The 22,449-nt window shown below is 42.7% G+C and overlaps 2 protein-coding genes across 2 annotated transcripts in view; both read left to right on the forward strand.

Annotated features, from left to right (window-relative positions):
* Nucleotides 1-22,449, forward strand: part of pls3 (plastin 3 (T isoform)) — a 71,986-nt gene that overhangs the window by 13,278 nt on the left and 36,259 nt on the right. Inside the window, exons 8-9 of the mRNA NM_001002326.1 lie at nucleotides 4,464-4,606; nucleotides 9,693-9,788. Of these exons, the coding sequence (NP_001002326.1) occupies nucleotides 4,464-4,606; nucleotides 9,693-9,788 (239 nt within the window). The remainder of the gene's footprint in view (nucleotides 1-4,463; nucleotides 4,607-9,692; nucleotides 9,789-22,449) is intronic.
* LOC141377699 (uncharacterized) lies at nucleotides 17,707-22,228 on the forward strand. The gene is made up of 2 exons (XM_073922581.1): nucleotides 17,707-21,725; nucleotides 21,947-22,228. The coding sequence occupies exon 1, from the start codon at nucleotides 17,767-17,769 to the stop codon at nucleotides 18,949-18,951; it is 1,185 nt and encodes a 394-aa protein (XP_073778682.1). The 5' UTR covers nucleotides 17,707-17,766; the 3' UTR covers nucleotides 18,952-21,725; nucleotides 21,947-22,228.

The following is a 22,449-nucleotide window of genomic DNA, read 5'->3' on the forward strand; positions in this document are numbered from 1 at the left end:
AAATGACACGCACTTTAAAAAAAAATTCAATATTAGTTTTAGTAAAAACTCGTTTTTTATATTATCTGAAATATATGTAAATGGCACATATAGGCCAATGTTCCCTTCACAAGTATTTGTGAGAATATTCTTATATATCTCACAAATAACTCATATAAAATGTTTATGGTTGTAATTTACAGTAGACTATTTATTAATAATAAGAATTATTATTATTACCATTATTTTTATTATCATTCATTCATTTTCTTGTCGGCTTAGTCCCTTTATTAATGCAGGGTCGCCACAGCGGAATGAACCGCAAACTAATCCAGCAAGTTTTTTACACAGCGGATGCCCTTCCAGCAGAAACCCATCTCTGGGAAACATCCGCACACATTCACACACAAACTCATACGGACAATTTAGCCTACCCAATTCACCTCTACCACATGTCTTTGGACTGTGGGTGGAAACCGGAGCACCCGGAGGAAACCCACGCGAAGGCAGGGAGAACATGCAAACTCCAAACAGAAACGCCAACTGAGCCGAGGTTCGAACCAACGACCCAGCGACCTTCTTGCTGTGAGGCGACAGCACTACCTACTGCACCACTGCCTCCCCCTACTTTTATTATTTAGTAGGATATTGTTTATTAATTTATTTACATTTTTGAAGTCTACTTTTACAACTGTGGCACATTCAAACCACTGCAGAAATTTCTAAACCAATGTTCTAAATGGATGTTCTAAATGGATGGTCCATTTTAGTATAATTTCTGGTTCGGGTGCAAGCTGGCACTGTAGGCTGCCGCTACCCACGTTGAATATTTTAAAAGACATATACTGTATAAATCTAGAGTCTAAAGACCCTTCTTTTATATTTTTAAGCAGGCTTTCCTTTAAAAATTTTATCATGTTATTTTATATCCGCGATATGTGTTTATACTTGTTTGGTCAGTGCTTGTTTGGTATTGTTTTAATATTTGTTTAACTTTTTTTTATGTTTTATTTATACATTGAGAAACATTACAAAAATTTACAAAGACATAAACGTAACAATAAGCAAATACACTGAAGAGTATTTTGAGCAAATAATAATAATAGAAATAAATAAATAAAAATAAAATAATAAAATAAATAGATAAATTAATAAAAACCAACAACACTAGTGCAATCTTATATACATAAAAACAAGTCTACAATGTTCTAATTTCATAAAATAAAGAACATTTCTTATCCAACAAGAGTGAGAAGGAGGGTGAGGGCTCTTCCAGTTCAGAAGAATTAATCGCCTAGACAGAAGGGTTATAAAGGCTACAAAGTCTACAAAATGAGAGGGTAAAGTGTGGTCGGGCGGAAGAACCCCAAATAAACCAATAATTGGACATGGTGGGATATCGACAGTGGTAATAGCTGATAGCGAGAGAAATATTTGTCTCCAAAAAGAAAGCAGGAAAGGACAGGACCAAAACATATGGAATAAAGTAGCTGTACCAGAATGACCCCTTTTGCACTCAGGGTCTATAGACGGATTGATGCGAGCTAACCTGCTCTTGGAGCTCTATGCACTACCTTGAATTGTATTAGCCTGTGACATGCACAGATTGAGGAGCAGTTAACCCTGTTCAAGACCGCTTTCCATGTCTCCTCTGTAATGTCAATTCCAATGTCTTGAGACCAGGTTTTCCGTAAATTATCAGAAGAAAATTGAAGATTAACAATTATATTACATAATTTAGAATTTGAACCTTTAGTACAGGGATCTATGCCCAGAATTGTGTCTAGATCTGAAGTAGGCGGTGCATTTGGAAAGTTAACAAATTTTTTGTGCACAAAATCTCGAATTTGTAAGTATCTGAAAAAATTGGCTTTAGGGACATTAAATTGGGAGGCCAACTGACCAAAAGAGGCAAAAACACAGTCAATGTAAAGATCACCAAAAGAAGCCAATCCAAGATCTCTCCATGAGGCATAAGCACTGTCCAAGATAGAAGGATAAAACCGAGGATTGGAGTGTATTGGGGATAATAAAGAGATATTATAAAAAACCAAAATGGCGCAAAAATTGGGTCCAAATTTTGAGACTGTTTTTTACAATTATATTATTTGAATATTTAATTGGGGTCATTGTATATGGGAGGCATAAAAGAGCAGCCAAAGAGGATGACTTATTACACGAGACAGACTCAATGTGCAGCCCAAGAGGGGGGATTCGCTAAGTTGCATGAATGTAGCCAATATAGAGTAGAGCGTATATTTGCTGCCCAGTAATATATTTGGAAATTTGGAAGAGCTAGACCACCCAATTGTTTTGTTATTTGAAAAATACTTTTATGGATCTTTGGGGGTTTTCTGTTCCAGAGAAAACTAGAATAGAGCAATCAAGTGTAACTAAAAAAGAATTTGGAATAAAAATAGTAATAATTGAAATAAGTAAAGAAATCTTGGAAGTACAATCATCTTAATACAGTTAACCCTACCGATCAAAGATAAAGGGAGGAGAGACCATCGATTAAAATCCTGTGTAAGTTTTTTTCACTAATGGGACAAAGTTGTGGTCAAATAAGTCTGAAAAGCTTTTTTGTGACATTTATGCCCAAATATTTGAAACTTTATAAGTAGAATTTGAAAGGTAAAGAACTTAATGGGTAATCCAACGCTGCTGTATTAATAGGCATCAATTCACTTTTACTCAAAACTTATATCCTGAAATCAGGCCAAAGTCTGCTAGCAATTTCAACACCAAAGGAATAGAGGTACAAGGATCAGACACGTATAACAAGAGATCATCGGCGTTTAAAGACAGTTTGTGCTCCAACTCCCCCCTTTTTATGCCAGCCATTGCACTGGCTCTTACAGCAATTGCCAATGGCTCAATGGCTATTGCAAATAGTAGAGGGGAGAGTGGGCAGCCTTGTCTAGTACCGCGACCAAGTGAGATATATTTAGAATAATTGTTATTTGTTCGTACACAGGCCATTGGAGATGTGTATAAAAGTCTAATCCAAGCTATAATTTGATCAGGACACCCAAATTTCTTCAGTGTATATTTGTTTTATCTTGTTTTAGCATGGTTGTTGATGCTTATTGTAAGGCGACCTTGGATGTCTAGAAAGGCGCCATTTACAATTAAAATAAATTTTTTATTATTACTAAACACCAGGCCCATATCATATACAGTAGGCTACAGGCACATTTCTTAATAAATAACCTACTATAAAGTAAAACCATTAACCTATGCTATATATTTTTGTTTTCACAATCTTTGGAGAAGTAACGTAAATTTCACTTTTAAATAATAGTCACCTATAGTTTTCTGCATTCAAAATGTCCTAAATGTTTTCAAAGTGCACTATGAAGGGAGCGCAATTGTCAATATAAAGATTGCAAAAACTAAACTGTAAAAATAGGCTACTTTGAAAGCAAATTAAGTGTAAGAGAGATGACCTTGATATTTTTTTCAGAACTTTCTGAATCCATAGGGCATAGGAGGATAAAGAACTATGTAATGACGGAACTTGCAACGCTAGTTGGCAAATGATGGTTTTCCGAAACGCACCCCAGTGTAGCTATTAGCTGTTAAACTTAACTTGACCTCATTGCTAGACTAAACAGTTTTTCTCTCAAATTGAACTTGAGAGAGTTTATGCCTGTCTCACAGGGTCTATCCTCAGATGAACCTTGAGCCAAGAAGATCAATAAGCTAGACCAGGGGTATTCAATTAACATTGAAAGAGGTCCAGTTACAGATTTTTTTTTTGTTATTTTTTGTTGTGTTTATATTTTTTGATTTTTACATAATTATTAGCCCCCCTGAATTATTAGACCCCCTTATTTTTCCCCAATGTCTGTTTAACAGTAAGATTTTTTTGACACATTTTTAAACATAAGAGTTTTAATAACCCATTTCTAATAACTGATTTCTTTGATCTTTGCCATGATGACAGTAAATATTATTTGACTAGATATTTTTCAAGACACTTATATATAGCTTAAAGTGACATTTAAAGGCTTAATTAGGTTAACTAGGCAGGTTAGGGAAATTAGGCAAGTTTGTTCTGTAGACAGTCAAAAAAAAAAAGCTAATAATTTTTTTCATTGGTTTTTAAGAAATTAATAACTGCTTTTAATCTAGTCTAATCTTTAATCTAAGACTTTCTTCAGAAGAAAAAATGTGATATTATTAGATTTGCTGTGAAATTTTTTTTTGTATAAATATGTCAGTGATAAAACATTTGTTTAATATAATAAATAGCTGTGATCACACCTGAAACATCTGTGTACAATCTTGAGGTCTAGCTAGAATTCAGGGCTATAAAATGTAATGTGCTTAAGGTTTAAGTTGAAACACTGTAGTTACATGGACTATTTTCACAATGTTATCATTACCTTTTTGGGCCTCAAATTTTTGACATTGGCTTTCAATGGAGGGACAAAAGATCTCAATTTAAAGTGTTTTAATGTCACTGTGTCTTGTTTTAGCCCTCGCAGCATTGTTGAGAGATGGAGAGACACTTGAGGATCTGATGAAACTGTCTCCAGAGGAATTGTTGCTCCGCTGGGCCAACTTTCATCTAGAGAATGCTGGATGGAGTAAGATCAACAACTTTAGCCATGATATTAAGGTCAGTCCTAATTTGCCTATTCACTGTGCTCTGCTGTTGTGTCACTGTTCTGAAGAGTTATCAACTCTCTGGTCTGTTTGTACTATTTTTTGTACTATTTTGTACTATAAGTTTGTACTATTTCCCATAGCAGTTGGTCAGTGCAATTGGTTGAATCTTAATAATAAAAATATCCTTGTCTCTAAATTTATTTTGTTCCTGAAACACACACTTTGAGAACATGTACTGACCATAAAAGTATTTATAAACTGCAAATGGTTTATTTTTATTTGTATACATTCAAAATTTCAACAAAACAATATGTTTTTGTAAAGTTTGTAAAAAGGGAGTGTTTTCTATTTCTGGGCCATTTGTCAACATGACTGTGAGCCAAATCAAATATATTTGATATTGATTATCGAATATTTGCCTTACAGACATGAAACATGTCTGCATAAATCCTAAAAGTACACTTTTATATGTTGCCATTTTTTTAGGAAAAAAAAAAAAGATTATCTGGTTTAAAAATGTGTATTGAACAAGCACAATGCAGAAGCTCATCTGCTGATTAGTTCCAACCTTCCACATTCAAACACATATTATGTTACAACACCCATGTGGACATGCAAATTATTATTACAATTATTTTGGCATAATATAAATATGCCATGAAATATTACTTTAATTTAAAGTAAATGTTTTTCATGTACAAACCTAAATCAGAAAAAAGTTTTGAGAGTATGGAAAACATAAATAAAAAGAAAATAAATATTTCCAAATTCACTTTGACTTGTATTTCATTGCAGACAATATGACAACACAAAATATTTCTGGTTTTGTCTGGTCAACTTAATTTTATTTGTAAATATTCATCCTTTCATAACATTCAGACCTGCAACGCATAACAAAAAAAGTTGAGACAGATGCAATTCAGAATTAGTAATCAGATAAATTGGTAGAATAATTATTTGATTTTAAACAGGTGATGTCAACAGGTAAAATGTAATTATGATTTGGTACAAAACCAGCATTCAATAAAGGTCTAGTCCTTTAGGAGCAAAAATGGGCCAAGGATTGGCATTTTGCCAACAAATACTTGAGAGGTTGAGTGGTTTGTAAATCTTGGATTTAAAAAAAACTGAAAAAAAAATAGCCAGAATGAGCCTGAAATCACACCGAATGAGTCTGGAGCCTGAACTAGACTTTTGAGTAACCAGTCTTAGAGATTAGAATATTTAACAGCTCAACTTTTATGGTTAAATGACTAGAATGACCAGAGCCACCACCTAAGTTCCACAAATGGCCGCCAGAGCCATGTGACTTTCCATTTCCACCAGTGGCACATGACTTCCCAGTGCCCCTAGTGCCGTGTGACTTCCCAGTCAGACCAGAGCTGTGCGACTATTCAGTGACGCCTGAGCCGTGTGATCCTCCAGTGCCACCAGAGCTGTCTGAACCACCAATGTCTCCTGAACCAAAGCCTCCTGACCCATTGGGAATAAATAAGCAGCTAGTCTCTCCTGACCCTAAGCCTCCTGACACACTGGGGTTAGCTGAACTGCCAGTGCTCCATGAACCAAAACCTCCTGACCCACTGGGGTTAGTTGAACTGCTAGTGCTTCCTGAACCAGAATCTCCTGATCCACTGTAGGTGTATGACCCACCTGTGTTCTCAGCAGCTCCAAGCTCGTGGCCCTCAGCAGCTCTATGCTCCAGGTCCTCTGCAACTTCCTGCTCCAGGTTCTCTACTGCTCCCCGCACCAGGCCCTCTGCAACTCCATGCTCCAGGCCCACTGCAGCACTGTGCTCCAGGCCTTCCACAGCTCCACGACCCAGGTCCTCTGCTATTCCAGGCTCAGCTCCGCTGCACAGACCTGACCCTCTGTCCCTTCCCCTATTCTGCCTCCACTTCACCTCTCACTTGGCCTGTAGCATCTGTTTGGAGCATCTGGAATCCGCTTTTAGAGTGGGTCCTCTGTCATGATCACCAGCAATCTAACATTTGAAGATCACTGGAGAACTACAGATCTGTCACTCAACTGGACTTCATATAACATCATGCACCTCTTGCACACCAGTTCCTTATTCCCTCTCATCACACACACACACACACACACACACACACACACACACACACACACACACACACACAAGTGATGGTCATTCTCAATGATCACATAGATTACATATACCCTGGTTTCATACACTGTTTCTGGTTTCTGCCACAACCACCTCCAGAGCTGCCAGATCCTCCACCACTGCCAGAGCTGCCAAAACCGCCAGAGCTACCAGAGTCAACGCTACCACAACCAGAGCCACTGACATTGCCAGAACTCTCTTAATTCGTCTAATGGCAGTGCCAGACACCTCTGAATCCCTCGAATGGTGGGCGTCAGACACCACTGAATCCCTCGAATGGCGGGTGCCAGACACCCTGAATCCATTGAATGCTAGGCGCCAGACACCTTTGAATCATTCGAATGACCTAGAGCACCAGGTACTCCTGAACTCTCCGAATGGTGGGCACCAGACCCACCAGAATTTCTTAAATAGCCAGCGGCGCCAGACCCTCCCAAATTCCCTGAATGGCCAGGGGTGCCTGAAATTCTACAGTCTCCACATAATAAGTCCCACAATTGAGTCCCACGATTGGCCAGAGCCGCCGTCTGAGTTTCACGAAAGACTGCCAGTGCCATGTGACTTCCCAGAACCACAAGAGTAATATGACCCTTCAGTGCCTCCTGAACCAAAGCCTCCTGACCGTATGGGGTTATATGAACTGCCAGTGTCTGCTGAACCAAAGTTTTCTGACCCACTGGGCTTAGATGAACTGCCAGTGCCTCCTGAACCAAAGTCTCCTGGCCCATTGGGGTTAGATGAACTTGCAGTGCCTCCTGAACCAAAGCCTCCTGATCCTCTGGGGTTAGATAAACTACCAGTGCCTTCAGAACCAAAGCCTCATGACCCACTGGGATTAGATAAACTGGAAGTTTCTGCTGAACCAAAGCCTCCTGACCCACTGGGGTTAGATGAACTGCCAGTGTCTCCTGAACCAAAGCCTCCTTGCCCACTGGGGTTTGATGAACTGTCAGTGCCTCCTGAACCAAAATCTCCTGGCCCATTGGGGTTAGATGAACTGGCAGTGCCTCTTGAATCAAAGCTTCCTGACCCACTGAGGTTAGATAAACTACCAGTGCCTTTGGAACCAAAGCCTCATGACCCACTGGAATTAGATTAACTGCCAGTGCCTTCTGAACCAAAGCCTCCTGACCCTCTGGGGTTAGATGAACTGCCAGTGTCTGCTGAACCAAAGCCTCCTGACCCACTGGGGTTAGATGAACTGCCAGTGCCTCCTGAACCAAAGCCTCCTGACCCACTTGGGTTTGATGAACTGTCAGTGACTTCTGAACCAAAGCCTCCTGACCCACTGGGGTTAGATGAACTGCCAGTACCTCCTGAACCAGAGCCTCCTGACCCACTGGGGTTTGGTGAACTGTCAGTGCCTCCTGAACCAAAGTCTTCTGGTCCATTGGGGTTAGATGAACTGGCAGTGCCTCTTGAACCAAAGCTTCCTGACTCACTGGGGTTAGATAAACTACCAGTGCCTTCTGAACCAAAGCCTCCTGACCCACTGGGGTTTGATGAACTGCCAGTGCCTCTTGAACCGAAGTCTCCTGGCCCATAGGGGTAAGATGAATTGCCAGTGCCTCTTGAACCAAAGCCTCCTGACCCACTGGGGTTAGATGAACTGCCAGTGCCTCCTGAACCCCTCAGCAACTCCATGCTCAGGTTACTCCTCTGCTGCACGGTCTTGGCCCTCCATCCCTCCCCCAGTTCCGCCTCTGCTCACCCTCCTCCTAAACTGTATTTGGAGCATCTGGAATCTGCTCTTAGAGCATGGGCTCTGTCACGATCACCAGTAATCTAACCATAATAAATCACCGGAGAACTTTCACATGCATATATTTGAGGCAAGCCTGCCTCAATATGAACTACAAATTCTGTCATACAACACACATACACACCTGCTCCATGTCTCTATTGATTACACTGCCACAGCTGATGCTGCATATGGACTGATTACACTACACATATATACTGCTTATTTTGACACTCTGTTTGCTGAGTCTTGTTATACTGCTTGTAAACATTACAACATCTTTCTCTTGCCTTGTTGGTTTTGATCCTTGCTTTGTTTTGTTGTTCATCCCTGACTGCTGCCTGCCTTCTGACCACTAACCTGTTATTTTTACTATAAATTTGGATTGCCTTTATACATCTGTTTGCCCCTTTGTTGACATGCCAACTGACCCAGACGAGGTTCAAACCAGTGACCTCATTGCTGTGAGGCAATTGTGCTACTCACTGCGCCACCATGACACTCCAATAGAAATGTAGTTTCTTGAATATAATATTAAATGTTGGGTTCATATATGGTAAATAATGTTCATTTGGTGTGTGAAAAAACTAGTGACTTGAGAGTTGGCAGTATATTAGAATTGGTGACTGCTTATATAATATAGTTGTTTCTGAATAACAGATAAAAATCTGTCCACATAAGCATAGCAGTGGCACAAAGGTATGTGAATTCAAGACTGTGTTCAGATTAGATATGCACTGAATATTCGCTCAGTTATGATGATGAAAACAGAAACTGCAGCCAGCATGTGCTTTCTTGAAGCTGCCAGTCTCCAGTGTGTCTATAGGTTCTGTTCCTTTGCACTTCAGTGTGACTGTACTTAATTTATGATTGGGGTTATTAATTGAAGTCAAAGAGAAAATAATATTGATAAATTCATATAAAAATTAATAGTACTGCATGAGATACAATAAAGATAAATCACTATCATGCTATTTTTATACTATTAAGAGGTGTTTTTCTTTTAATACATAAGTTAAATATTTTTAAAAACAACAAAAATATAACTATTTTATCTTTGGAATTTTTATTTTTTTTATTTTTTATTTTTTTGCAAAGATAAATAAATAATAATTGCCTATTTACCAACTACCCAATTATAGTTCAACTGGTATGACTGCAGGGCACTTTAAGCTACATTTTCACTTAACCTTTTTTTCTTTCCTTTTCTCACTCTTGAATCTGCAGGACTCCAGGGCTTACTTTCACTTGCTCAACCAGATTGCACCTAAAGGTCAGAAGGATGGTGAAAGTCGTATTGACATTGACATGTCAGGCTTTACCGTAAGTTCATATTCAAATTACACAATCATGCATCTGATGAAGTTTTGACTCCTTGCCACTGTCGCCTTTGTCTTGCTTGGTTAGCGTAGGGGGCGCCAACCAAGCAAATGTTTTAATAGACCTGCATAAACTGTTTTTCTACTTGTCTTATATTCTAAATATGTCCCAAAAATTTAAATATTGAGTCTCCTTGACTGTTTTATAAGCCTCAACAAAACGCATATCTGTAGTCTTACTTATAGAATTGAAATAATGGTGTACTGAACTCTTGTTCTAATTTACAGTTGGGAGATCAGTTCTAAACATAACAAAAAAATTATTATTAGAGTTGCAATTGTGTACTGTGACTACATTACTATTAGATAGCACCATGGATAAAATTAAGTTCAGAGTGTGACTATGTCTATGGTTGGTATCACAAACAGGGATGTGTTTCCGAAAACCATCATTAGCCAACTAAGGTCGCAAGTTTCGTCATTACAAACATAGTTAATTAATTTTGACGTTTCCAAAATTCATAGTTCCACTGAACATTCGCAAACTAAGTTGTAAACTTGTTCACTTGCAACTACACCTCTGGAGCTGTAGTTAGAAACATAGTTCCTGGCTGTGTTCTATTCCCAGTTATCCCCCACGCCCTATTTGTTAAGAACATTCAAACATTTAAACTTATGATTTTTAAAAAAGCATTAAAGTAATCTTTCTTAGGTGTAATTTGCTTTTAAAGTATTTTTACTTAGCAATCTTCATGTTTACAATTGTGCTCCCGTCACAAAGTTGCACTTTGAAAACATTTATGTCATTTTGAACACAGCTCAGCGGAATTTGTTACGTCTCCAAAACTAGTATATTTTTTGCAGTCATTGCTTCAAAGCTTGTGAAAACAAAAAAACATAGCAAACTTTAATGGTTTTATTTTAGAGGTAGGTTATTTATTAAGAAATGTAGGCTACTGTTTATGACATGGCCTGTTAGATAGAACATTTCTGCAGTGGTTTGCATGTGTCAAAATGTAACACTAGATTTTTCAAAAAATAAGAAATAAATAAACAATATCTTTCTTAATAATTAAAAATAACAATAATAATAATTAGGGATGTAACGGTATTGTAAATACCGTCATACCGCAATATTAATTTTTTCGATATTACCGTAGTCGCATGACTCAGTAAAACTATAGGTCTTCTGAGAAAATTTGCTCAGGCGAATGAAGCGAACGGGAGGTACCGGAAACTACAATTCCCATCAGCCCATGCTTGGCCATAATCCCTTGCGGTCTGTTGTCGCTACAGATCCAGTAATGCGGAAATGGAGTGTACTGCTAGAAGCGGGGATCAAAAAGAGCTGGAAAACCCTAAAGCGGGTGTTGTCGCCGCGCGCGTACTGAATAGCGGTGTTGTTGCGCGAGTTCTTATCAGCTGTGTTGTTGCGCACGTACTGAATATCGGTGTTGTCGCGCGAGTTCTTATCAGCTGTGTTGTCGCGCGCGTACTGTAAAGCGGGGACGGAGGGTATGTCGCGTCGCGGGGGCACTTTTGATCATTTTGGAAGAGAACTTTCTATCCAAGACTAAAAAGGGCATGTGCACTGCACAGGTTGAGCCCTGTTTGTGCACGTGCCTGCAAGTTGGGGAATACGTCCCCCAATACGATAATAATCAGTCATGGGGACTGCAGAAACACAGCACACTGTTCAGATTGATGCAGACATGAGATCTCTATCTCACTCATGGTTTGTCTTCTCAATTGGGGGAAAGACAATGCACAACGTTACCCACTGCTGTCAACCTGGGCCAAGTCATATCTCTCTTGTCCCAGAAACCTCAGTCCCAAATGAGAGGGTTTTTTTCTGTTGCAGGGGACATTGTAAATACCCAGAGATACCAGCTTTTACCAGATTGTATTTATATGATAATTTTCCTTTTAACCCATCTCTATCTAAGTGAGTGATTAAATGTTGAATGTGATGAGTTTTCAACACTACTAAGTTGAAACCAAGCGGCAACCTCCCGCTCTCCCTCAGGAAGCCAATACGGAAGTAACTAAAACTGCAATTCATCCGAAATTCCGCTAGTCCTGGCTCCAAAACAGAGCAAATTTCAATTGAGCCCACTGTTAGAATGGCCAACTTTACAGCAGAAAAAAAGGTGTTTACAGCCTGGTACAAAAAAAGATTTTGGTTAATACAGCTAATATTACCCTTCATGACAACTGTGAGGCGGGTGAATTTTTTTATAACTCTTCCGTTTCCTTTATATTAAGTTATATTAAGTTTGCATAATTAAGGGCGTGGCCACTTGAGTGACAGTTAGGTCTCGCTGGTCGCCGTCACGTCACCTCTGCAGATTAGCGACTGAACTCGGCATATTTATCGTATTTCTGTGTTGTTTTATGTGGCTTTACACAGTCAACTGCCTTTTGGACTTGTTTCCTACAATTATTAGATGGCATGGCATGCTGAGGGCACTTAATTGTGCTCACAAAACATTCACGTGGCCTCTGTTTCCCATGTGAGTAAAGTTATATACTTATATACCATCTCTATACATGTATTTGTTTTATTTAAGATCATTTATCGTTTATATTTATATTTAGAGCTGTAATGCACTCCAGAATCTGTCAGATTGATTAGCTGTAGGCTCTAGATCAGTCATCTGAAGCGTTGTCGTGCAGTGTTATGCTGGATTTCATCAATAGTCTTACAGTAACTAACACAGACTGTATCTGAAGTGTTTGGAAGTAATTTGCGTTTTCCTCCTGTTGAAAAACGTCATAAGAACAATGTTTAGTGGCTCAGTGTATTACAGCAGTGTTTTTAAAAGTCTAAACACTTTATTGATATAGTGTACAACCAAGCACAAGTGGTCAGAATACAAACGAGTCACAAGTGATAAAGTATTAAGCGTTCTCCCAAAGTAAAGTGTGTCTGAACCAGGTCCAAGCTAAATGCTAGCAGGTGTCTGTAGCTCCGCTCACTCTCCGCCTCTTTGCCCTTATTTGGTATCCCGCCGTGGGTGTGATGACGCGTGACCAAAATGGCGACGGTTGGCCGCGCCTACTTGTGGCTTCTTTTGCGCTCTTCAGAAACCTATGGGTGACGTCACGGATACTACGTCCATATATTTTACAGTCTATGGTTGAAACTTAATTTTTTTACATGGTTTAATATTTTTTGGTTATTAAAATTGAAGTTCCTGTTTCAAAGCTTACAGATAGATGACTAATTTGTATGTCATTGACACTTTTGGCACTTTTTTGGAGTATTTTCATAAGTTTTGTTTTTTTCCTGTAAATGATTCAATAAATACCGTACCGTGACATTCATACCGAGGTATTACCGTACCGTGAAATTCTGATACCGTTACATCCCTAATAATAATCCTTATCATAATCATCATTATTATCAGGGCCAGCCAGTGGCATAGGCAGTATAGGCCAATGCTAAGGGCCCTGTACATCTAGGGGGGGCGCCAGAAATGAGCGCGGTTAAGTTGGTTTTGTTTTCGGTATTCCTGACACGTTCAGTGATAGACGGCAATAACTTTTTTTTTTTTTTGGCTCTGTCCTGCGTGTTTTATTTTAAACACAACTAATTTTCTCTTTAATGAGCACAAACAGTTACTATAGTCGAATGCTTCATTATAGATCTGTGCATTTTTACATTAACACCTCTGTTATCAAGCAAAACACGATGAGAGATTCATTTGCTGCTCTTCACTAAATAACTATAGTAACTTTAATCAATATGCAAATACAATTAAAAGTGAAGTAGATTTTATAGCTTTATTTAATTTCTGTATAGGCCATAGATTTTAATAGACTAAACCTTTTATTTGTCAATATTTTCTAATGTTTGCTATGTATTCTATAATTTGAAGCTATTTGTTGTCCCATATTTTTTTACATCCATCGTTGGACAGATTGCTAATCAATAAATAGCTATAGTGCTATCTGATAGTTTTGACGTCAGCTAATGTTATGGAAAGACATAGATGTTATGGAAAATAATAATAGTAATGTAACTACCCTCATCATTCCTTCCTTATGCAAATGCGTAAATATTAATATCTATCTCAGCATTAATCTATAAAGATGTCTATTCAGCATTAATGTTAATTGCATTGGCATATTTATCTGACGTTTTCCCAGCTTATAGTAGTTGATCAAAAATCTATTTAGTTTCTTATGTCTATACAGTGGAATTTACTGTGATTTGAGGGGGCGCCACCTAAAATCTTGCCTAGGGTGCCAAATTGCTTAGGGCCGGGCCTGATTATTATTAATAAAGTAGGATTTTTTTATTTTCTTTTAAATAAGAATTTTTTTAATAAATCGCCTCATTATTTATTTATTTATTTATATATATATATATATATATATATATATATATATATATATATATATATATATATATATATATATATATGTGATAGGCAAGGCAAGTTTATTTATATAACACATTTCATCCACAGCATCAATTCAAAGTGCTTTACATAAACAAGAATAAAAGAGACACGTGTAAGAAATAAAAAACAAATATTAAGAACTATAAAAATAAGAATAAAAAATAGTTAAAACAGATAAAAAAGTGTTAAAATAGGTTATAAGATAATGAAAAAGAAAAGAAAAACATAATAGTGTGATCTGTCGGACGCAGCACAGTGATCATTCAGTAAAGGCACAGCTAAACAGATTCCAGCAGCGAGAGGTGTAGTTGCTGAAAACTGATTCACCCTGCTTTGACAGAACTCTTGGAACTTCTAGTTTAAATGATCTTAAGATCTGAGTGATCTGTTGGGTTTGTATGCAGTCAGCATATCTGTAATGTATTGAGGTCCTAGGCCATTCAGTGATTTAAAGACAAGTTATAATACTTTAAAATCTATTCCGAATGTAACTGGGAGCCAGTGTAAAGACCAGAGGACAGGTGTGATGTGCTCTGATTTCCTGGTTCTGGTCAGAATCCTGGCCACAGCGTTCTGGATGAGCTGAAACTGTCTGACTGTCTTTTTGGGAAGACCAGTGAGGAGGCTGTTACAGTAATCCACCCTGCTGCTGATAAAAGCATGAGCAAGTTTCTCTAAGTCTTCACTGGAAACAAAGCATCTAATTCTTGCAATGTTTTTAAGATGATAGTATGCTGATATACTAACTGCTTTGACATGACTAATAAAAATTTAGATCTGACTCCAGGGTCGCACCAAGATTCTTAAACTTATTTTTTGTTGTTTGACACTTAGTGCCATGGTACGCATTCACCTTGAGAACCTCATCTCTGTTCCCAAGCGCAATGACTTCAGTTTTCTCTTTGTTTAACTGAAGAAAGTTTTGGCACATAAAATTGTTAAATTCATCAATGCATTGGCAGAGGGCGTCAATGGGGCTGTAGCCATTAGGCAGTAAGGCTAAGTAGATCTGAGTGTCATCAGCATAGCTGTGGTAGAAGATTTGATTCTTTCTCATTATTTGGCTCAGAGGGAGCATATAAAGGTGGAACAGGAGAGGTGCCAGAATCGAGTCTTGTGGGACTCCACATGTCATGGGTGTCCACCTTGACCTATGGTTACCTATACTGACATAGTAACCTCTCCCTTCAAGGTAAGATCTGAACCATTTGAGGACTGTCCCAGATAGCCCAACCCAGATTTCCAACCTATCCAGAAGTATGCTGTGATCGACAGTGTCAAATGCAGCACTGAGATCCAGCAGTACCAGCACTGTTAATTTGCCTGAATCTGTATTTAGGTGTATATCGTTGGTTATCTTTATAAGGGCGCTCTCTGTACTGTGATGTGCTTTGAAACCAGATTTAAAATTGTCTAAAAACCCCTTGAAGTTTAAGAACATGTTATCCAGGTGTCTCTTCTTCAAGAGGGGTTTAACAACTGCAGTTTTAAGTGAGTTTGGAAAAATCCCAGAGAGAAGTAAAGCATTTACCACTTTTAGAATATCCATTTCTAAATAATTAAACGCCATTTTGAAGAATGATGTGGGGAACGTGTCAAGACTGCAGGTTGATATTTTTATAATTTGCACGATCTCTTCTAAGATTTTACGATTAATTGCCATGAAATCAGACATAATATCTGATTTCTTAAGTTGTGTTTGACGTCAACACAACTTGGCTGATTGGATGAGCTGATTGCCTTTCTAATATTATTGATCTTATCAGTAAAGAAATGAGCAAACTCATTACATTTGCTTTTAGAGAGTAGCTCACTGGGAATCCGACTAGGGGGGTTTATGAATCTATCGTTGCAAAGAGTGTACAAGCATTATTTACGTTGCTGTTTATAAGGCTTGAAAAGAAAGTCTGCCTAGCAGTGTTTAGTTCCATATTTAAAGCATGAAGACTGTCTTTAAAGATATTATAATGGACTACTAGTTTCGTCTTTTTTCACATACGCTCAGCTTTTCTTGTCTTTTCATTATTTGGACTGCTATTAAGCCTCTCCAGGAGGCTCTCTCTTTGCCAGTTCTTTTCCTGACTTTAACAGGAGCAATGTCATCTATGACATTCTTAACTTTAGAGTCAATTCAATTCAATTCAATTCAGCTTTCAATTCAGCTTTATTTGTATAGCGCTTTTACAATGTAGATTGTGTCAAAGCAGCTTCACATAAATGGTCATAGTAACTGGAACAGTGTGGTTCAGGTTTTAGTGTTTAAGTTCAGTTCAGTTCAGTTTAGCTCTGTTCAGTGTGATTTAATCATTACTGAGAGTTCAAACACTAAAGAGCAAATTCATCGATGCTTAGCTCTACCAATCCAGTCAAACAAATCAAGGAGAGAATCAACAGAGTCTGCAGATATAATTGTTGCTAGCGATATGCCTTTATAATCTGCTCACTAGTGTTCCCCTTCGGTTGGGGAACTTCAGTGCCATAGAGTGGATTGATTGAAATCCACGAAATGGGAGGATTCGGTTCAGAAGCCGCTTGTCTGAAAGAGTATTGAATGGGCCAATGAAAGCAATGAATTGGCAGCGTAAGCTTGCACAGGTGTACTTCATTGCCAATTATCCCAGCATATAAGCACACCTGGAGCGAGCAAACGCCATCCTTTTCGCTTCAGAGACTTTCTGATCGAGTTGATGAGGGTTCCTCCTGCTGTGACCAGCGATTCTGAGCGAACGAGAGCATTCTCCCGGTCCAGAGTGTGTACACGCAGCGGCAGACGGTCGAGCTGGGTTTCTCCCTTGCCTGGCGTTCTTTGGGTCCGGTCCTCCAGAGCGGTGCGTATAAAGTTGCAAATTTCACAGAAAGAGCAACACAGTCGTGCAGCACGTCCTTTTCAGGACGGCGCTCCGACTGTGCGTTTCTGGATGCGGTGGTTTCCTGTCCTCGGATGATGGGCACGGGCACTGCGTTACATGTCTGGGGGGTCCAGCATGTTAATGATGGTCCAGATGGTTTATCCCCCAGCTCACGCGGTCTTGAAAAGCACTTTTTTCTGCTCATGCTGCGTGTCCCTCCACCCTCACCACTCTTGACGGTGGAACAGCCAGGGGGTATGTGGCGATTCCTCAGGTTGAGTGCGCGATGGCGGTCAATCCGCGCGGCGCCTCTTCTTGGCGGGGTCCGCCTCGTCTCCCATCCAAAGCCTGTAAGTTATCTGCCTCCCTCGGAGCTAGAGCTTACATAGCTGCGGGCCAGGCTGCTTCCGCCTTGCATGCGATAGCCACCTACCAGCGCTACCAAGCGCAGGCGCTGGCCGAGCTGCACGAGGGTGGGTCCAACCCAGGCTTACGAGCTTCGCACCACCGCCGACTTAGCTCTTCGGACTACTGAGTCCGCTGCGTGTGAGGACGGGGAGGACGATGTCCACATTAGTGATCCAGGAGCGCCACCCCTGGCTGATATGCGCGAAGTCGACAAAGTCCGCTTTCTTGACTTTCCCCATATCCCAAGCCATGTTCGGCGACACTGTCTGTGAATTCACCCAGGAATTCAAGGCGGTGAGAGAGTAGTTGATGGGTGATGTCTTATCGGCGGTCCGTAGCCCGCTCCACCCGCCGTGCCATTCATACCTGCTCCTCGCCGAAGGCGCCCGCCTACGAGAACTGCTCCGCCCCCGCACACGCCTCTGGCGAAGCGAGCGCGTCGGGCACCTCGGAAGCAGGCAGCCCCCCTGCCCAGAACGCCGCTAAGTCTGGCAACGGACCGCGAAGCGTCCCTGGGACAGGCCATCTAGAGAAGGGGGAACTTGCTCTTTCCCTGCTGGAGGGCGGGGCACCATTTCCAACGGCACTTTTTTACTGCCATGAAAACATTATGAAAGGGCACTTTTCCACTTCCCCAGATGTGACAGCCCGAAATCTGCCAGTCTCGGACTCTATGCTTTCTAGCTTGCAGATTCGGTGCGTTTCGCCAGTGGCTCACGAGCGCTGGGAGGACGGTCTCCTTTCTCCCACCCCTCGAGCCTCCCCTCCGGAGCTCGGGTGCGGAGTGAGAGCAAATATCTCACCTCCAGCTTTTCCGTGGGACCCGCGCACTTTCCAGATCAGCACACCCACTCCGCGCTGCCCCACTGCTGGTACGTCAGCGATTGTAGCGATGAGTCCATTAGCGAGAGCTCTGCCTGCCTGGTTAGCGCGGGCCAGCTCTTCGCGGTGGCTCATACGCACTACCAGACTCGGCTATGCGATTCAGTTCGCGAAACGGCCCCCCAAGTCACGGGTGTGTATTCACCAGGGTCAGCCCCCTGTCCGCCCCTGTCTTACGAGAGGAGATTGCTGTCCTCCTGGCGAAGGATGCAATCGAGCCGCTCCCTCCAGCCGAGATGGAGAGCGGGTTTTACAGCCCACACTTCATCGTGCCCAAAAAGAGCGGTGGGCCACGGCCAATCCGAGATCTGCACGTTTTGAACCGCTGTCTACACAAGCTGCCGTTCAGAATGCTCACGCAGAAGCGCATCCTCCGGTGCATTCCTCCTCTGGGTTGGTCTGCAGCATTAGACCTGATGGACGCGTATTTCCATGTCTCCACTCTTCCTCGCCACCGTCAGTTACTGCGGTAGCGTTTGAAGGTCGAGCTTGGCAATACAAAGCCCTCCCCTTCGGGCTCTCTCTGTCTCCGCGGGTCCTCACCAAGCCCGCGGAGGGTGCCTTAGCGCCCCTTCGGCTCGCGGGCATCTACATACTTAAATTCTTGACGAGTGGCTGATTTTTGCCCTCTCTCAGAGCAATTGATTATGCACAGAGACAAAGTGCTCCGGCACTTCCACCTGTTGGGGTTTCAGGTCAACCGAGAAAAAAGGCAAACTCGCCCCCGTGCAGAGGATTTCTTCTCTCGGGCTGGAGCTGGACTCGGTCACCATGGCAGCGCGCCTCTCCGGAGAGCGCGCTCAGCTGATGGTGTACTGTCTGAGAGAGCTCGACAGTAAAATAGTGGTCCCACTGAAACTATTTCAGAGGCTCCTGGGGCATATGGCATCCGCAGCCGCTTCATGCCGCTCGGAGTAGTCTATATGAGACCACTTCAGCACTGGTTTCACGATCGAGTCCCCAGACGCGCATGGCACGCGCGCGCACACCGAGTCTCTGTTACTGCGCTGTGTCGCCGCGCCCTCAGACCTTGGAGCAACCCCTTGTTCCTACAGGCCTGGGTGTCTCTAGAACAGGCGTCCAGTCTTGTTGTCGTTTCAGCAGACGCTTCCAACATGGGCGGGGGGGCTGTGCGTTGCGGGCATGCGGCTGCGGACCTGTGGAAAGGTACCCAGTTGCATTGGCATATCGCCTGGAGCTGTTGGCAGTGTTCCTCGCTCTCCACCGTTTTTTTCCGGTGCTGGAGCGGCAACACGTGCTGGTCAGGACGGACAGTACGGCGGCGGTGACGTATATCAGCCGTATGGGGGGGTATGCGCTCTCGCCGCATGTCTCAGCTCGCCCGCCGTCTGCTCCTCTGGAGTCATCCGCGGCTGAAATCGCTGCACGCCATTCATATTCAGGCAAGCTCAACCGTGCAGCCGATGCGCTCTCACGGCAGCCTTACGTCCTGGAGAATGGAGACTCCACCCCGAGTCTGTTCAGCTGATATGGGCGCGATTCAGGGAAGCCCAGATCAATCTGTTGCTTCCCCCGAGATTGCTCATTGCCAGTTGTTCTTTCCCTGACCGAGTGCTCTCGGCACGGATGCACTGGCTTACAGCTGGCCTTGGGGCATGCGCAAATACGCGTTTCCCCCAGTGAGCCTGCTCGCGCAGTTACTGTGCAAGGTCAGGGAGGACAAGGAACAGGTTGCTGGTTGCGCCCCTCTGGCTCAACCGGACCTGGATGTCAGAGCTCTCCCTCGCGATAGCCCTCCCCTGGCAGTCCCTTCGAGAGAGCACCTACTCTCTCAGGGACAGGGCACCATCTGGCACCCTCGCCGATCTTTGGAGGTCCTTAGACGCGAGGAAGACTTAGGTAACCTCCGATTGCTGTGGCTAATACCGTCACTCGGGCTAGAGCCCCCTCCCCGAGCGCGCCTATGCCCTGAAGTGGAGTCTATTCACTGAATGGTGTGTCTCTCGCAGAGAAGACCCCCGTAATTTGCCAGATCAGCGTTGTGCTTTCTTTACGACGAGAGAAGCTGGAGAGCAGGCTGTCGCCCTCCACACTCAAGGTTACGTGGCTGCCATCTCCGCTCTCATGACGCGGTGGCTGGTGGCACCGTGGGAACGCATAACCTCATCATCCAGTTCCTCAGGGGTGCTAAGCGAATTAATCCACCCCGCCCCCTCTCATGCCCTCTTAGGATCTCGCCCTCGCTACACAAGCCGCGTCAGATCCCTTCGATCCTCGACTCAGTATCTTTCTGTCCCTGAAGACAGCTCTGCTGGTCGCGTTGATATCGATTAGAGAGTCGGGGACCCGGAGGCATTTTTCGGTCAGTGACTCGTGCCTGTAATTGGGCTGGCTTTCTCTCACGTCCTGAGACCCCGCCCGCGATATGTGCCCAAGGTTCCTACCACTCATTTTAAAACGAGGTAGTGAGTCTGCAAGCGCTGCCCTCGGAGGAGGCAGACCCAGCCCTTCTTTATTGTCCAGTTCGCGTTTTGCGTATTATCCGGACCGCACTCAGAGTTTAGATCATCTGAGCAGCTCTTCGTCTGTTATGGCGGTCGGCAGCAGGGAAGTGCCGTACCGAAATAAGTTCCCACTAGATTGTGGATGCCTTTCTTTCGCTATCAGAGCCGAGGTGAGCCGCGTCCCCCGAGAGTGCGTGCACACTCCACTCGGAGCTTCGCATCCTCTCGAGCGCGCGCACGCGGTGCCTCTCTAACAGACATCTGTAGAGCTGCGGGCTGGGTGACACCCAACACATTTGCAAGGTTTTACAATCTGCGAGTGGAGCCGGTTTCCTCAAGGGTATTAGGTAACCCTTGGTGATTGAGGAAACAATTCGGTAGGGTGTTGAAACACGCTTGCTGCACCATTCTCCCTAACACGGAGGTACGTGCGCCTTTTTATCTGTCAGTAAAGTTCCCCGTCAGGTGAGCCCTGCAGATTCCTCCGTGGCCCCCAGGACTGACTCAGCGGAGGAGTCACTTGCTGGCCCACTACGTTGTAGGTCTGCCCGCTGGTCAGCCCGCGTTTTGGGTAAAGGTGCCTGCTATGCGTGATCCCCACTAGGCGATCCCATATGCCTATTCCGCCACGGTTAAGTTCCCCCCCCTGGGCGGACCCGTGTCTTCCCTCTCCGCTAACCACTCTTTTGCTATGTGTACTCCCCCTTTTTAGGGCTAGTCCATATGTAATTCTGCCATCTATCCCCCCTTGGGTATTGAATGGCCTCCGCAGCGTCCTCCCTATCGGGATTGCACGCTTCCCAACGTACTGTCGTATTTTCCTAGAATTATCTAGATGCTCACGACTTCCCAAAAAATTTATCTAAATCCGTAAGACTTCTGTTGAAGTAGGATAAATTAGGGCCAGGGACACGTTGGAGGACCGCGCCTCCCATGATGTGGGTGCGTCACGCTTGCTTGACTATCCCCTCATCGGGGGCGTTGGTAAGGTGCAGTCATTATGGCGCTTTCCATACTTCTCCCATTTCGTGGATTTCAATCAATCCACTCTATGGCACTGAAGTTCCCCAACCGAAGGGGAACGTTCGAGGTTACAGAAGTAACCCTTCGTTCCCCGAGGAGGGGAACGGAAGTGCCATACTCCGTCGCCATAATGACTGTCCCTTAGCTGTTTGAAAGTCTCTTCAGCTTAAAAGGATGGCGTTTGCTCGCTCCAGGTGTGCTTATATGCTGGGATAATTGGCAATGAAGTACACCTGTGCAAGCTTACGCTGCCAATTCATTGCTTTCATTGGCCCGTTCAATACTCTTTCAGACAAGCGGCTTCTGAACCGAATCCTCCCATTTCGTGGATTTCAATCAATCCACTCTATGGCACTTCCGTTCCCCTCCTCGGGGAACGAAGGGTTACTTCTGTAACCTCGAACGTTCTCATTTATACATCTTTTTCTGACAGACAGATCTGTCTTTAATAGCTGAAGTGATCAATATATCAAAGAAAATACAGAAATGATCAGATCGATGAAATGTGTAAACCCTTAGTTATAAGTAGGTCAAGAGAGTGTTCACGATTGTGTGTGGGTCCTTAAACATGCTGAGTCAGATCGAAAGTATTAAAAACTGTCATCAGTTCTTTTACAGTATTGATTTCT

This window comes from Danio rerio, chromosome 14 (genome assembly GCF_049306965.1).
Source record: "Danio rerio strain Tuebingen ecotype United States chromosome 14, GRCz12tu, whole genome shotgun sequence".
Taxonomy (NCBI): Eukaryota; Metazoa; Chordata; class Actinopteri; order Cypriniformes; family Danionidae; genus Danio; species Danio rerio.

What these genes read in the sequence shown, in the direction of transcription:
- LOC141377699 (XM_073922581.1), top strand. Translation starts at nt 17,767, where the DNA reads ATGTCTTATCGGCGGTCCGTAGCCCGCTCCACCCGCCGTGCCATTCAT.